The following is a 16,333-nucleotide window of genomic DNA, read 5'->3' as shown; positions in this document are numbered from 1 at the left end:
GAATCAAGCTGCATTTTAAAAGGATTATACAGTACGGACAAGTGGAGTTTATCCCAGGACTGCAAAGGTGGTTCACATACAAAAATCAGTATATGTAATATATCACACTAATAGAATAAAGTGTGTGTGGGGGGGATCCCACATGGTCATCTCAATTGATGCAGAAAAAAACATTTGACAATACCCAATACCATCTCACGATAAAAACACTTATCAAACCAGAAATAGAAGAATACTTCCTCAACTTGATAAGAGGTTTCTACAAAATCCTACAACTAACATCATACCTTATGGTGGCCCCTAAGATAAGGAACAAGACAAAGATGTCCACCCTTGCCATTTCTATTCAGAAATGTACTAAAAGTTCTAGCCAGGGCATTTAGGCAAGAAAAAAGCAATAAAATGCATACACTTTGGAAAGAAAGAAGTAAGAATTTCTCTATTCAGAGATGATACGATCTTATATATAGAAAGCCCTAAAGAATACACCCCCCCACACACACACACACAACTATTAGGACTAACACGTGAATTCAGCAAAGCTGTAGGATACAAGATCAACAAACAAAAATGAGTTGTATTTCTATACCCTTTGCAATGAACAATCCAAAAATGAAATCAGGAAAATAATTCCATTTATACTAGCATCAAAAAGAGTAGAAAATACTTAAGAATAAATTTAACCAAGAAGGTGTAAGACTTGTACACTGAAAACTACAAAACATTGTTGAAAGAAATTAAAGAATACCTAAATAATGGAAATTAATGGAAAGACAGTCCCTGCTCATAAATTGGAAGACTTAATATTGTTAAGAGGACAACATTCCTAAAATTGATCTATTGATTTAGTGAAATATCTATCAAAATTCAAGCATCCTCTTTCACAGACGTGAACAAGCTGTTCCTAAAATTCAGATGGAATTACATGGGACCCTGAACAGACAAAACAATCTTGGGGGAAAAGAAATTGGAAGATTCAGACTTCCCAGTTTCAAAATTTAGTACCAAGCTAGAGTAATCAAAATACGATTTTACTGACATAAGGATAGACATATAAAACAATGGAATAGAATTGTGAGTCCAGAAATAAAACCGTATGTCTATGGTCAACTAGATTCTTGACAAGGGTGCCAAGACCACATAATGGAGAAAAAAAATAGTCTTCTCAACAAATGATGCCAAGACAACTGGATATCCTCACGCAAAAGAATGAAGTGGAACCCTTACTTTGCTCTATATACAAAAATTATCTCAAAATAGATTAATGGCCTAAATATATAAGCTAAAACTATAAAACTCCTAGAAAAAAAATAGGAGTAAATCTTTACGACTTTTGATTTGGCAGTGGTTTCCTAGATATGACACCAACAGCACAAGTAACAACAAAAAATTGAAAAATTGTACTTCGTCAAAATAAAAGCTTGTGCATCAAGGTCACTATCACTTCACCATCAAGAAAGTGAAAAGAGGAACACCTGGCTGGCTCAGTCAGTACAGCATGTGACTCTCCATCTCGGACTTGTGAGTTTGAGCCCCACGTCGGGTTAGAGATTGCTTAAAAATAAAGGCTTTAAAAAAAGAGAGAGAGAGAGAGTGAAAAGAATAGGAAAAAATATTTGCTTGCTATATATCTGATAAGGATGAAGTATCCAGAACATATAAAGAATCCCTACAACTCAAGAACCCAATTCAAAAATTGGCAAAGGATTTGGATAGACATTTCTCCAAAGAAACTATACAAATGGCCAATTTGCACAAAAAAATATGCTCAACATTATTAGTCACTAAGGAAATCCAAATCAAAACCACAAGGAGATACTCCACACCGAATGGGGATGGCTAGACTCAAAAAGTCAGATAATAACAAGTGTTGGTGAAAATGTGGAAAAATCAGAACTCTCATACTTTGCTGGTGGGAATGTAAAATGGTGACGTCACTGTGAAAACAATTTAGTGGCTCCTCAAAAGTTAAGTACAGAATTATCATGGGACCCAGGAATTCCACACCTAGGTATATACCCAAGAGAACTGAAAACATACATTCACACAAAAACTTGTACATGAATGTTCATAACATTATTCATAATAGCCCCAAAGTGGAAACAACCCAAATATCCACCAACTGGTGAATGGACAAACAAATTGTGGTATATCCAGATGATGAAATATTATTTATCCATAAAAAAGGCATGAAGTTCTATATGCTACAATATAGATGAACTTTGAAACATTGTGCTAAGTGAAAGAAGCCAGATTCAAAGGGCACATAATTTATGATTGATTTATATCAAATGTCTATAATGGACAAATCTATAGAGACGAAATGCAGACTGGTGGTTGCCAGGGGTTAGGGGTAAAGAGAGAATGGGGAGTGGCATGATGAAAAAGTTCTGGAATTAGTGGTGATATTTGCACAACCTCTTGAATATACTAAAAACCACTGAATTATATACTTTTACTTTTTTTTTAATTATTATTTTTTTAGCGAGGGAGAGAAAGCATGAGCAGGAGGTGGGGAAGAGGCAGAGGGAGAGAGAGAACTTAAGCAGGCTCCATGCCCAGATGGACCTGGGGCTCCATCTCAGGACCCTGAGATCATGACCTGAGCCAAAATCAAGAGTTGGCCTGAATTGTATACTTTTAAATGGTTAAAATGTTTAATTTTATGTTATATGAATTTTCCCTTAATTTAAAAAAATGCATCTTTGAAGAGATGGCAGCATACCTGGGTAATTGTCCCTGGTTTGGTCTCCTAAGTGGAAAGAAAGGCCCTAAAATCATTCTGAAATGTGAACAACCAGTCATTCTCAAATGGTTGTGCTCAGGTTCTGGCAGCTTTGACTCAAGCTGAGAGTTAATTGTGTGAAGTGTGAGACTCAGCTGAGCTCATCCATCTTGAGTGAGATGATGTTGGTTCTCCCAGGGACGGATGGGCCAGAGGCCAGGACTAGCTTATTTTTGTTGGCAGGTAGTCACCATTTGTGAAGATGACAAGGCAAGAAGTATGCATTACCAATGTACTAGAAAGGGTGGTCAGGACCTTGTAGCTGAGGCTTGTGGAAGTGGGGACTTGTTAGTGGTAGGGCATTCTTAATGAGGCTCTCTCCTTTGCACCTCTTAACATCCTCATTAGTAAGGTACCTAAGCAAGCCATAACAGGGTTTAATGATCATTTGTGTTCCTGGGACTGCGAGCATGAGCTCAAATGTCTGCTTTACGTGCAAAGAACCTCCTAAATCACTGACCATTATTCCCATTTTTCTTTGTATTTGGACAATGCAGCCATGGCAGTTTAATTAGAAGACAGAGTGTCATGGCACTTAAATGACAGGCTTTCATCCACATGTGCTAATCAGCACCAGGCAGTGTATGAGGACAACATCCTGCTTTATTGTTAATTACCTGATTTTATTAACCTTCCGACGCTTGAATTGTTTTTAAAGATTTACCCGTGGCAATTAACTGCAGCAATTTATCTGCAATATTGCATGTATTTGACTTGAATATGCAATGAGGACCCCTGTTTCAAAGCAGCAGCAGTGAACTACAATCTACGATGAAACAATAGAATGATTCAAGACACACGCTGTTAATTTCCAAGGCCTCTTGCTGGTTTATAAATTTTATGATTCCAAAGAATCATAATGACCCAGCATAGAGAAAGCACTCAAAACATGCTTTAAATAGCCTCATCTACCTCAAGGAGGTTCAAACTCCAGATAGATTTCATTTTTAGTGGATTTGATGTGATGCGTTTGGGAAAGAGACAAGGCAAAGTTTTAACCTAAAGGATTCTTTAACTTTACTGGAATCAGCATCTCTAAGAGAGATTCTGCTTAGCAGCTTGTTGCATCCAACGTTCTCTATTGCTGAGGTCTCTACTGCTCAGGAAATACATCTTTAGGAATTCTGTTTGTCCCCCAGGTGGCACAGAATATCCTTCTTTCTATACTGCATACACAGGGTGGTCTTACTAATTAAAAACAAAAGTCTATATAAACACACAAGCATACTCACATATTGGCATAAATGTCACTTGTTACCAAAACATCAGTTTCAATGGCTACCCAATAATCAGTTATATGTACTTAACCATAATTTAACCATTTCCCTAATACTGCACATTCAAATTATTTCCAATTTTACTATCACGTAAAATTTTCAATTAACATGCTTCTATCTTCATTCTCTTCTCCAGCTATTTCCTTAGAAATATTTCTATTAGTGGAATTACTGAATTAAAGGATAGGAAGTTGTGTAAAACATTCATTACAGTTTGACAAATAGACATAAACTTTCTGCAGAGCAATTTACGCTCCCGCCCACAGCATACAAAAATATCTCCCCATATTCTCATCAGCACTACCTATTATCTTTAAAAACCTGTAGCTAATTTGGAAAGATGTGATTATTTGTGAAGTTTGACATTTTTTCTCATACTATAATTAGCCATTTTATATCCTCTGTGACTTTTCTGAGCTTTTCGCCCATTTTCTTTTGTGATGTTCATAATTTTCTTTAATTCTTAACTCTTACATAGTAAGAATTTGCTGGGGCATTTTAATTAAGAATTTTACAGTTACTTTTGGGGCACCTGGGTGGCTCAGGTCATGATCTCAGGGTCATGGGGTCAAGCCCAAGGTCGGGCTCCCCACTCAGCAGGGACTCTGCTTGTCCCTCTCCCCCTCATCCTGTTCATGTTCTCTCTCTCTCTCAAATAAATAAATAAAATCTTTTTTTTTTAAAGAATTTTACAGTTACTTTCATAAACTGATGAATAGTTTTTTTTTGTCTTCACTAGATTTTGGTATTAGGGATATGAGTATATCTTGAGTGAATTGGGGAGCTTTCTATCTTTTCTTATGATGCAGAATATACATCCTACAGATCATATTTGTTTTACACAGGTTTGAAGGAATTCAGTTTCAAATTAAGTTTTACCAGTTTCCTTCAAAATTATCAGTCTACTCAGGTTTTCTTGATCATTTTCAGTTTCCTAGATATTCATCCATTTCATTCAGACTTTCAGTATATTAGCCTTTAGCACATAGTATTGACTTACTCATTTAAAAATATTCCTTTTAGGTGTGCCTGGATGGCTCAGTTGTTTAAGCGCTGACTATTGGTTTCCATTCAGGTCATGATCTCAGGGTCCTGAGACTGAGTCCCGAATCAGGGTCCATGCTCAGCGGGGAGTCTGCTTGAGGATTCTCTCCCTTTCCCTTTGCCCCTCCCCCTGCTCACGTACTATCTCTCTCTCTCAAATAAATAAATAAATCTTTAAAAAAATTCCTTTTACCTGTATTGATCTCTTTATTAGTCCTAATTTGATATATTTACATTTCCCTTTTGTTGTTTTATCAGATGTCAGATTATTTCATTAATTTAAAAAAATCAGCTCTTAGATTTATTAACTCAATTGTTTTACTATTTTCGAACTAAGTTTATTATTTTCTTGCTCTTGGGTTCCATATATTTACTTTGTTTTCCCTAACTTTTTGAATTGAACTCTTTTTAAATAAAGGAAAATAAACCTATAAAATTTCCTGAGTACAGATTTGACTTTCCTCTATACATTTAATAGATAAGGTTTTCACTTTCAGTATGTTGTAAATAGTCTAATTTTGTAAATTTTTTGATCAAATAATTATGAGCTTTTAATAAAGATCTGGGGTTTTTCTATAATGTATGTTATTAATGCAACTTTAGTGCATTGTGGTATAGGAACTTGGTCTACACAAAGGGAAAAAATAATGATGGCTTTTTGTGACCTAGTGTATGACCAATTTTAATGGCTCAAATTCTCACAATCTTAATAGCTTAGTTAAACAGATTTTAGCATATGCCTTTTTATTTGTGGGAGGCACATTCTCAAGTGAAAGAGTACTCTCTTCTCTGAAATTCATCCTCTCTTCTTCAGGTCGATTGATGCCATTCTCCCACCCCTTAGCATCTCTTATTTAGACAACTCAATAAACTCAAATTTGATGTTGCAGCCTTCCATCTCTGCTACTCAGTAAGGCCGGGAAAATACCCATCTCCTACTTAAAAGTTTTCATGTTTCCCTATTGCATATGAAATTTAGGTCAAACATTTTCTCCATGATATTCATAGCTTTCACATTCTCTCCCCAATTATCTTTCCAGGCTCCTCCCAGTATCCTTCAGCTCACCTATGCTCCCACCCCCAGTGCCCATCTCCGTGCCCTCACTGCACTGAGCTACAAGCTGTTTCCTGAATTCATGACACTCTTACCTTTACTTATTGATGTTATCTTTACAGTTGTCAATATTTCTCATTCTACGCCATTGCTCTCTGCATCCCAAATTTAGACCAGTGTCTACAGTGGATCTCCTAATGTTCCTAAACCTTTACTCCTCTATCAGATCAGATTTCCAGAGAGCTCCATGCCTGGACTAGCTTCAGGAAAACTCTTGTACCTGGTAGAAATGCCCTCACAAACTAGTATTTAGAATGTGAGCTCTAGGAGGAGACAGCCTCAGCAAGAGCCAGTGTGAGAGATGGTCATAAGAAGAATACTCAAACTAATTGAAGGCACCCTTTAAAGTTCCTTTTACAAAACTTACATGCTAATTCTCCCTTGGAGAACAGTACATAGAAAACCATGGTTATTGACAGCCTGGTGTGCTATCAATTAAATAACGAAAGATATGTAATCCACAATGTCTCTCTTATTTTGGCTACCCAAAAGCTCAGGATTTTATTGCTTCCTGGTCTAGGTTTTATGATGTGTCAATCAGCTTTGGGACTTAAACTGTTCAAACTTCAGTTTCTTCGTCTATAAAATGAAGGTAACTAAAAATAAATAAATAAATAGACAAACAAATAAATAAATAAAATGAAGGTAACTAATACCTACTTTGCAGAGTGGTGTGTACAAAGTCAAGCATGGTGTCTGGCACACTCATTCAACAAATATCTACTGACTGACTTGTAAAGACTGAATTCACAAATGGACAAAGGCCAGATCATATATAAAAAATAGAACTCTGACCCATGACCTGTCCAGGAAAACAACTCCTTTATCTACAATAAACTAGCCAGGAAGCCAGCCTACTACCTCCTACTTGTAGGAAGTCTGACTACTATCTCTCCTAATAATCCAAAAAGCTAAACAATAACATCTATGACAATTGGCCCCAAATGGCTAGGAATTGATTACTGATAGCTTCTCTAATTTTTGTCCCCATTTCCACTTAATATCAACCAGAGAAAGCCATATATGTACTCCTAACCAGTCACATAGGATGCCCCACTTCTAGTTAGCCTGCCTCCTGTTTCCCCATGCCAACAGCATCCAATCAGAGCATCCCTAAAGCCTTCTCTTTTGTCTACTGTAGAGCTTTCCCATTCCTCTGCCTGCCTTTGAGTCTCTGCCAAAACATAAGTGATGGTGGCTGACTCTTTGTTATAGCAAGCTCAGAATAAATAGCCTCTGTATTTCTACATTTCCATGTATAAGATACTGTGCTTAGTGCTAGGAATATAATGGTGAACATGGTCCCTGCCCTTCTGGAGTTCACTTTCTAAAAGTAAAGCCAGAAGATCACTTGGCCGACAAATACACAGATGAAGGCAAGCAGAGCCCAGTGAATGGCATGAAGGAAATCAAGAAAGGGATGTAATGGCCAGCAACTGGGTGTCAGAGGTGGTCTGCCTCAGATACCGCTCTGTGTAGAAGAAATCTGAGCTGAAACATGAAGGATGAGAGTGAGCCAGCCACATAGAGAGGGAACATGGAGGATTCGAGGCAGAAGGCTTAGAGAACAGTCAAGCCCCAAGGTGGGAAACCACTTGGCCAGCTCTAGGCCAGTGAGGCTGCAGTGTAGTGGGCAGAAAGAGTGGTATGAAATGAGGTAAAAAAGTAATAGTTATGGCAAATAATTATTGTTCTGCTCTAACAATAATAATTGATAGCTTGCTTGATAGTGGTTTTATTATACCTGGGCCTTATATTATAAGCAGTTTCTAATACCTTTGAAGTGGCCATTATAAAGAAAAGAATGAATAAAGTCATTGATAAGAAATAATTTTAGTAGCTAACATTTATCAAGAGCTTACTATAATGCTTTATATGACTTAAACACTTAATTCTCCAAGTAATCCCATGTAGTAAATACTATTATTCCTTGTTTTTTGCAGATGAGGAAGTGAGACACAGAGAGTTGAATAAACCTGGCAGAGCTGACACAGGGAAGAAGTTGAAGAGCAGGATTTGAATCAGGCACTCTGAATCCAAAGCCAGACCTCTTAGGCAATGCTGTCTCTTCAGAGCTATTGTAAATCAGTTATTTGATGGTACGTACACACAGGTCCTCCTAGGTTTCTAATGGTTATTATGCTTGCTAGTAGCAGGAAAATTTTGAAATTCATCATCTATAACCTATTATCAAGGATTCACACATCTTTAAATTCTATTTATTATGAAGGATTAGGGCCTAATGGAGCATACGAAAAATTGCCCTCAGAAGAAAAACAAAGAACTCTAATTAATTAACATTTTAATCATCATTCTCAATTTGCAGAATTTATCTATTATTGAATCTTTATCCGTAATTTACTCTACAGATGTTTATGTGGGTCAAAGAATACCCACTTTGCAAATAGTTATGGGTTTGCTCTCCTGGGGAAACTAATAATAGGTGCTATTAGACCCAATGAAGATTGATTTCCTTATTTACATGAATTTGATTGGAGCAAGTAAGCAGGCAAAATAGTCTTGAGCGCTGCTAAAAATATCTTTTAATTGCTCATTTTCCAGGTGGAGTTCTGTGTTAGTGCATAACCTCTTGACTGCCCGAAGCCCACCCAGATCAAAGCCAGGCCCTGTCTGCGATCCGCTCACTTACATTCCCATCGTGGTTTGGGCAAGAGAGAGGCTTTCCGGCAGCCACAGCGGTGACCGTCTCCAGGATGGAGGACTCCTCAACGTTGCTGCCCGGCGTTCGCTGCAGCACGTCCATCAGGTTCGTGATGAAGAAGTTGTTCTGGAGCGCGGCCACCCCCTTCTCGGGCAGAATGGAGGTCTGGCGGCACACGGGGCAGGAGAGGGTGAGACTGTGGGCGGGAATGTAGTTCTGCAGACACCTGTCGCGGAGGCAGAAGCAGGGGGACTGTCAGCACAGGGGGCTCACGAGCGAGAGCAGGACCACCTCCTTCCGCAGGTAGCACACATGTTCTCTGCACCTGTCTGGGCTCCTTTGTAGAAACTCCCTCTGGAGTCTCCTCTCCTAGGAAAATAAGATTTCTGAAACCAAGAAGTAAGGTGTACTCACAACTGATTAGGTGCTGTCAACTGATTAGGCAAGTGATTATGCTCAAGGAAAAGAATAACGTCATTGACTCTGGTGGCGTTCCATGGAGACTTGCCACGCTTGAGCAGCATCGGCCTCTCCAGGGAGCTTGGAAGAAGTGCAGAATCCTAGGTCCCTACTCCGGGCCTGCTTGAATCAGGCCCCCGGGGAGTTTATATGCACATTAAAGGTTTCGAAGCATTGGTCTAGAATATCCAGTGTCGTGTTCACAGATTTGCGGACCTTTACAATGGGGAGAAATGGGTCAAAGTTTTCTGTTGGTGTTGAAATGTTCTTTACATACAAAAGCATAAGCAGATCTCAGATGTTAAAAACATATCCTGGTGAAAATATTGTGTTTGAAGCAGGGACAGGACACCCAGAGTCACATCAACATGATCTCTTCTTGCCTCTCCTCAACCGGCAATTAATTAAATTAATTAATTAATTAGCAAAATGCATTGCTAATCATGACTTATGCATATGCTGCTTGCTAGATTCAAAGTACTTGCAATAACCGCGGGAAGTAGGTATTTTAGACACATGAAGGAACACAGGCAGAGGGAAGCGAAGTCGCTTGTTTTCAGAACTTGAGTGGACAAGGGCAGAGCAGGAATTCAAACCCAGGCAACTGGGCACCAGAACCTTGGCTCTACATAACTACTCTGTGTAATGTTCCCCTGTTGCTCACCAAGCGGAATTCGAGAACCTCTGATCCAGCCTCATTCCCCCTATTATGTGCAGAAGGAAACTGACATCAAGGAGGTTAATTGACCTTCCTATGTCACAGAAGTAGCTAGCGCTGAGTCAATACCAGAAATGAAACAGCTTTTGCTAAGGTCACGGAGGGCATCTACATCCAGACAACAGACATTTTTCACTCCTATCCTTCTCAGCAGCACTCATCAAACTTGACCACTGCCTCCCAGCCGTCCTCTTTTGAAACTTTATCTTCCCTTGTTTGTGACTGCACACTCACTTGGTTCTCCTGTCTGCTCTACCTTTTCTACTGAGCCATACAGGCTCGGTTGTTGGCACCCTTCTCTCCCAGGGAAATCTTATCCACGTGCATGGCCATAAGCACAACACTCCCACACTTCTATTTCTTCCACAGATGTCTCCTCTGAGCCCCTGATCTCTACACCAACAGCTTTCTTGGCATCTCCTCTTAGATGTCTCATGGGTCCTAAAACTCACCATGTCCAAACCCAAAGCTATGTTCTTCCCCCAAACTGGGTCCTCTTCCCCTCTCAACGAGCAGCACCTCCATCCATTCATCTAGGCAAAGCAGGTACTGGGAGCCATGCTGGAAACAGTAATTTCCTTACAGTCCTTCGTTCTCCACATCCAACCCATCACCCAAGGCTGGAAATGCCTAAATACCTTCCAACGTTTCCAGCTCTTGTCATCTGATTTACACCATCCTTTCCTGGGTTTCTGGAGTAGCTCTATACACTGTCACCCACCCTCAAATCCTCTAACCTTTCTCCATATTGTAGCCAGAGTGACCTTCTCAAAACTCCTTCCATGCATTCCATAGGGACTTGCTGTGATAGGAGCTTGAAAATCTCCACCACCGGCCATTAGATGGAGGAACAGAAGTGGATGGGGCTAGACCCAACCGAGAGGGCTGGAGGCAGACCCAGGACAGCCCAGAAGTGTTGCTTCTTATCTGTCAGAGCGAGTAAATGGGAACCAAACAAGTGCCTGGCTGGGCACTGAGCACAGGGGGATGGGCAGCTCCGCCCCCTCCAACCGAGTGCCTCTCAGTGCTGTATAGAAAGAGGCCGACTGCTGTCCATCAAATAATGATCTCACCATGTGCGCCCAGGGACAGAGGGACACTTAACTGGTGTGCATGTTGTGGCTACACCCATTAAGTGGGGAGGAAAAAAAATCACTCTCCATTTAGTCATTTTGGAATATGAATTACACAGTACTCACATCAAAGTATAAAATGAATAAAGCAGAAAGTGCTAGTGCCCTATATACCACCACTAAAACAAACAAAACTCTACACACACACACCCCAAAATAACCCCCTAAAGAGCAAACAGACAAAAAACCCACAACGACCAGTAACAAATCCACCTTCTCCCTCTATCCATCACCACCATGTAGTTATTCTGTTCCAACTGAGATCTTCCAAAGCAAATCAATTTTAACAAATGTCTATGAAATTGATGGCAAATGTAATTAGCATTGATTTGAAGCCATTGGAAATACCAATGTCCTATTCTATAACAAGAATTAAAGCGTTTTAATTATGTCTATTTAATAATAATAGACCATGTATTCAACAAGATGCTATAAAACATAATTATCATATTTATTTTTAAGAAAAAAAATACAGCCTTACTAGGGAAATATTTAAATTAGATCGCAGATAAACAAATTACTAACAAACTTTTTATGCTTAATTGTTTATGTGCTAAGTTAAATAAGAAGGTAAAGATGTATTTTGATAACTGATTGACTCAATGGAAAAAAACTATCCAAGAAGGATAAAGAAATGTGTTTTCATACATAGTGAATTGCATATTCAGGTAACTTATAATTATTTCATACACACAGGTTTTTCTTCATCTGAAACATCCTATGTTCGTTAGTATGTGTCTTCTGAAGTATCTTTCAGAGGAAGCTCTCCCTTTTAACTAACTCTTCAATACACAGGTATTTTACTGATGTGTTCTTTGGGAGGAAATAATAGATTTTTAATTGGCCCTCACCAAAGATCCTCTATGAGGGAACTGTGGTCGGCAAAAATTGTTTGACGAAGAACAAAGGGAAAATTTTAAATGTTTAAATCTTTTTTTTTTTAAGATTTTATTTATTTATTTGACAGAGAGAGAGCACAAGCAAGGAGAGCGGCAGGCAGAGGGAGAGGGAGAAGCAGACTCCCTGCTGAGCAGGGAGCCCGATGCGGGGCTCGATCCCAGGACCGTGGGATCATGACCTGAGCCGAAGGCAGTCGCTTAACCAACTGAGCCACCCAGGCGCCCTAAAAATTTTAATCTTAAAATATTTAGTGCTCCATGTCCCGTGGAAATGAATCAATAGCTACTGGATTGCTTTCTCTCACTTATAATTATTTAAAATAGAGTAAATTATTGGTAACTCATGATTATGTTTCTCGATGTCTATCATAAGCACAAAAGATTCATTGTCTCCCTTAGGTAAAGGAGAATTCTGGAAAGAACCCTTTGGTAGGTTGTAAGAGATCACTGTGAACCTCTCTTCTCTGGGCACAAAGGAGGCTTACCTCTCGCAGAAAGTGTGCAGACAGGGGAGAACCTTGGGATTCTTGTACCGTTCCAGGCATATACTGCAGATCAGAAACTGCTTGTCAATCTGGCGCACCACAGGACTTGGGATGTTGGTGGCTTCACTGGCCATCCTAGACCACTGACATGGGAGGCCGGCTGTGTTTGACCCTGCACGCGGCTGCTGTCAGACAGGAAAGACACATAATAACTGGTAAGTGCAAATCAATCACTGGTTCATTCACTATAGGCGTGGTGCTGTGAATACAGGTAGAAGTCCATGCCAATGACCTCGAAATGACCATAACCAACCCTCAATGCTGGCAAGGGAATGCAGTGAGATGCCTGTTGATTTTGTAAATCAATATAACGGTCACATGTTCACCATGCAAACAAAACAAATTAGAAGAAGTGTGTTGTCTAAAGAGGCACGTTTGCCAGGTTTCAAAGCAGTGGCAGCTGAGGGGATAAATACTTATACAGCTCTGCCTGTTCATTCCTTCATTCATGACTATATTTGACTATATGCCTACAGTCTTATTAAAATATTGTCTATATTAGGGGTGCCTGGGTGGCTCAGTCAGTTAAGCGTATGCCTTCCGCTCAGGTCATGATCCCAGGGTCCTGGGATTGAGCCCCGCATCAGGCTCCCTGCTCAGCGGGAAGCCTGCTTCTCCCTCTCCCACTCCCCCTGCTTGTGTTCCCTCTCTCGCTGTGTCTCTCTCTGTCAAATACATAAATAAAATCTTAAAAAATATATATGGTCTATATTAAATAGAATAGTGTCATTAAGATAAAATATGTTTTCCCAACTATTGTACTTGAAGGGGATCAAAATTTCACTCCAAAATATGCCATCTTGACATAAGGATTATATTGAGCTGAAGGCAATTGAGAATCAGCAGACATGGTGCGGACATGATGGGGGGTGGCGGGAGGGGTTGGCAGGCGGGGGAGAGGGGTGTGGGCACTCTGCCTCTCCCATCTGCCTAAAAGCAGAGCATAGACTTCCCATATGTAAAGGAAATTTTCATTTATAAAGGTGCCTCGTTCTCCCATACCAAAGAGAAGAGAATCTTAATCATCACCAGAGATAGCATGGGAGAGGAGTCTGCACAACACACCTTACTAAGCAACCCTTATGTACCATACATTTCCTGGTCACTTTCCCACAATTTACTGCTCCTAAACCTCCTTTTCCTTTGTCTAGCCACTTCTCCACAATTTGTCATCCTTTTTTAAAATAGAATGTAAGCTCCCAGGTCGAACTGCCTCTTTGGGTTTTCACTTCTTTTCTGTGAAACCCCCAGGCATGTAAAATTAAAAATATTAAATTAATAAACATCAATAGAATACAGTATATATACTATTTTGGAGAAATAAACTACCAATTAAATGTGTACACCCTTTTCTCCTGATAATCTGTCTTTTGTCAGTTTAATTAACGGGCTTCAGTGCTAGAATTTAAGTGTGTAGAGGAAAAGTTTTCCCATCCCTACATACAATTAACATGCCAGGATGGAATAATTAGAATTTTCTATTAAAATCTTTGCATGTGGCTCAAGTGTTTTCTTTAGAATTAAAGGTGTATAGATTCCTGGCTAAGATGTATTTGCTGTGGAGCAGGGACAAAAGGCAGATGATTCCTATTATTTTAAGAAATGTCTGTTGGTATTCATGTGTGGGCATCTGAGGGACCTGGTGAAATTAATTCAGAGAAGGTTTCAATATGTGAAGGATCATGCCAGAAAAAGAGAATTAGAAGAGAGCAACAGAGAAAAAAGTGGAGGGCCTCTAAGGGAGGGAAAAGTTACAACATAAAACACAGCTTCATTTACCACCTTGGAACATCTGGCTTCTATCCCAAAGAAGTAAACCAAGGTTAAGGTAAAGCTAAAGTTCACTTCCTAATTTTCTAAATACTTTATAAGGTGTCTATGGCCTCCTCAATTCCCAACAGAAACACTCTTTTGCAAAAAACAAAACCAAAACAAAACAACCAAAAACCACAAAAAACAAACAAACAGAAAAACCCAGCAGTTAATTTTCAATATGACCCTAGGCAGGAAGTAATATTATTCTCATTCCACAGATTTTTGAAAACCGAGGCTCAGTTAAGAAGTTTGCGAGAACGCAAACCCATAGCCTGTTCACTCCTTAAACCACCACACCTCCCTTAAAACACACCTTAACTCCCTTAAAAAACACTCCCTTAAAACACACCTTGTGTTTTAAGAAGGCTGTATGTATGTACGACGCAAGCTTGGTTTATATATAACATTTTAACTTGGTCTGGGACTTGTGTTTAAAGCTGGGAAATACATATTTACAGAATCAACAATTCTACACTTTTTAATGGAAACTCTTTTCAAACATGAACGATAGTTGTTCTTTCTCCCCACCAAATCACCAAATATTTTTAAAAGCATGTCAACTTTTATTAAGAAAATTCTACTATTTATATGTATTTGAGTATAGTTACATATATGACACACCCATTTTCCAACTCTATGTTTCTAGATAAGATCATTAAAGAGCATGATGAATAAACAGAACCTTGTGAAAGCACCTGTTACACAAAAGTGTCACATTCAAATAGAACTCTCTGCATTAGTTAAAACACTGTGTGACATATCTAATTAGCCTGCATTATCTGCTAACTCTTTCATAGAATGTCTCCCTAAAGAACTAGCATAAAGAATGATATTCATTGATTGGATTAAATGTGGCTCATCTCTCAGGAACTCAGAATGTTAGCACATCATCTGCTTTTCTTTAACCACGTCCCTATGACATCAGAATAGGGAAGGAATGGATTTGTCTCTCTTTAAGATAAGGAAACCAAAGCAGAGGGTTTAAATGACTTGCCCAAGGTCATCGGGTAAAATCAGTGAATCAGAAAGCTCAGATTTCAAGTCTTCTGCCTTATCTGATACCTAACCTTAAACAAGTTTAACACTTTCCAGTATGGTGTGTGTGTGTGTGTGTGATAAAAATTATGGGGTGCTCACTTTGGTAGCACTAAAATTGGAATGATACAGAAGATTGGCTTGGCCCCTGAACAGGGATGATGCACAAATTCAGGAAGTGTTCCATATTAAAAACAAAAACAAAAACATATTGAACTTTTCGGTTAAAACCAGTTAAAAATAATTTTAATTTGAATAGCTTTTGAAAAGTTTCATATTGCTATCAAACTAAAATTGATTTTAGTCTTTTTTTAATCTTAGAATTTTAGGGTTTGGGCAAGGAAAAAAAAAAACATTTGTTTTAATCAAATGATATACATTGGCTAAATGAAATTTCCTGAGGTGACATTTTTATTCTCAACAGTGAAATAAAAACATTTCATTCTAATTTTCATCCTAATTTTATGATAATTATCATAGTGAGTGAGAGTAAGTCTTCATTAGTATTGTTAATTTATATGGTAAATTAAGTTTACTCATGAACACTGATTTAAAATCATGACAATGATCTGTCACAAGTGACTTGTTGAAGACATCTGGATTTGCAGGACTCTCAGAATCAACACAAAAGGTTTCCAACCCCCAAAGATCCCCAAACTGAGACTTTGCCAGGGTAATGATCATTCCCTGAATATAACTGGATACCCACAATAGAAAGACAATTTGACTACTCCTAAAGGGATAATGTGCTGAGGAAAATGGAGGCACAGAATGTGCTAATAAGCACCGTGGGAAACTTTCCATCAGTCTGAATATGCCGAAAGGAATACACATAAAATGTATGACA

General features: G+C 38.9%; 1 protein-coding gene and 1 non-coding gene across 11 annotated transcripts in view; one reads left to right on the top strand and one right to left on the bottom strand.

Annotated features, from left to right (window-relative positions):
- The window catches only part of TRIM2 (tripartite motif containing 2), a 172,896-nt gene that overhangs the window by 41,896 nt on the left and 114,667 nt on the right, over positions 1-16,333 (bottom strand). For 7 of the 10 annotated variants that reach the window (XM_032413028.1, XM_032413024.1, XM_032413021.1 and 4 more), the window contains 2 exons: positions 12,577-12,761; positions 8,871-9,108 (listed from right to left, as the gene is read on the bottom strand). In XM_032413028.1, coding sequence (XP_032268919.1) covers positions 8,871-9,108; positions 12,577-12,710 — 372 coding nt within the window. In that variant the 5' untranslated portion in view covers positions 12,711-12,761. The remainder of the gene's footprint in view (positions 1-8,870; positions 9,109-12,576; positions 12,762-16,333) is intronic. The other 3 variants (XM_032413025.1, XM_032413022.1, XM_032413027.1) reach the window with 1 other exon arrangement.
- Positions 15,581-15,679, top strand: LOC116637673. Its single transcript, XR_004300531.1, has one exon. It is a non-coding gene; the product is annotated as a U6 spliceosomal RNA (small nuclear RNA).

This window comes from Phoca vitulina, unplaced genomic scaffold, assembly GCF_004348235.1.
Source record: "Phoca vitulina isolate PV1807 unplaced genomic scaffold, GSC_HSeal_1.0 scaffold14, whole genome shotgun sequence".
Lineage (NCBI taxonomy): Eukaryota > Metazoa > Chordata > Mammalia > Carnivora > Phocidae > Phoca > Phoca vitulina.
Note: the sequence above shows the minus strand (reverse complement) of the source record. Positions and strands in the feature narration are given on the sequence as shown.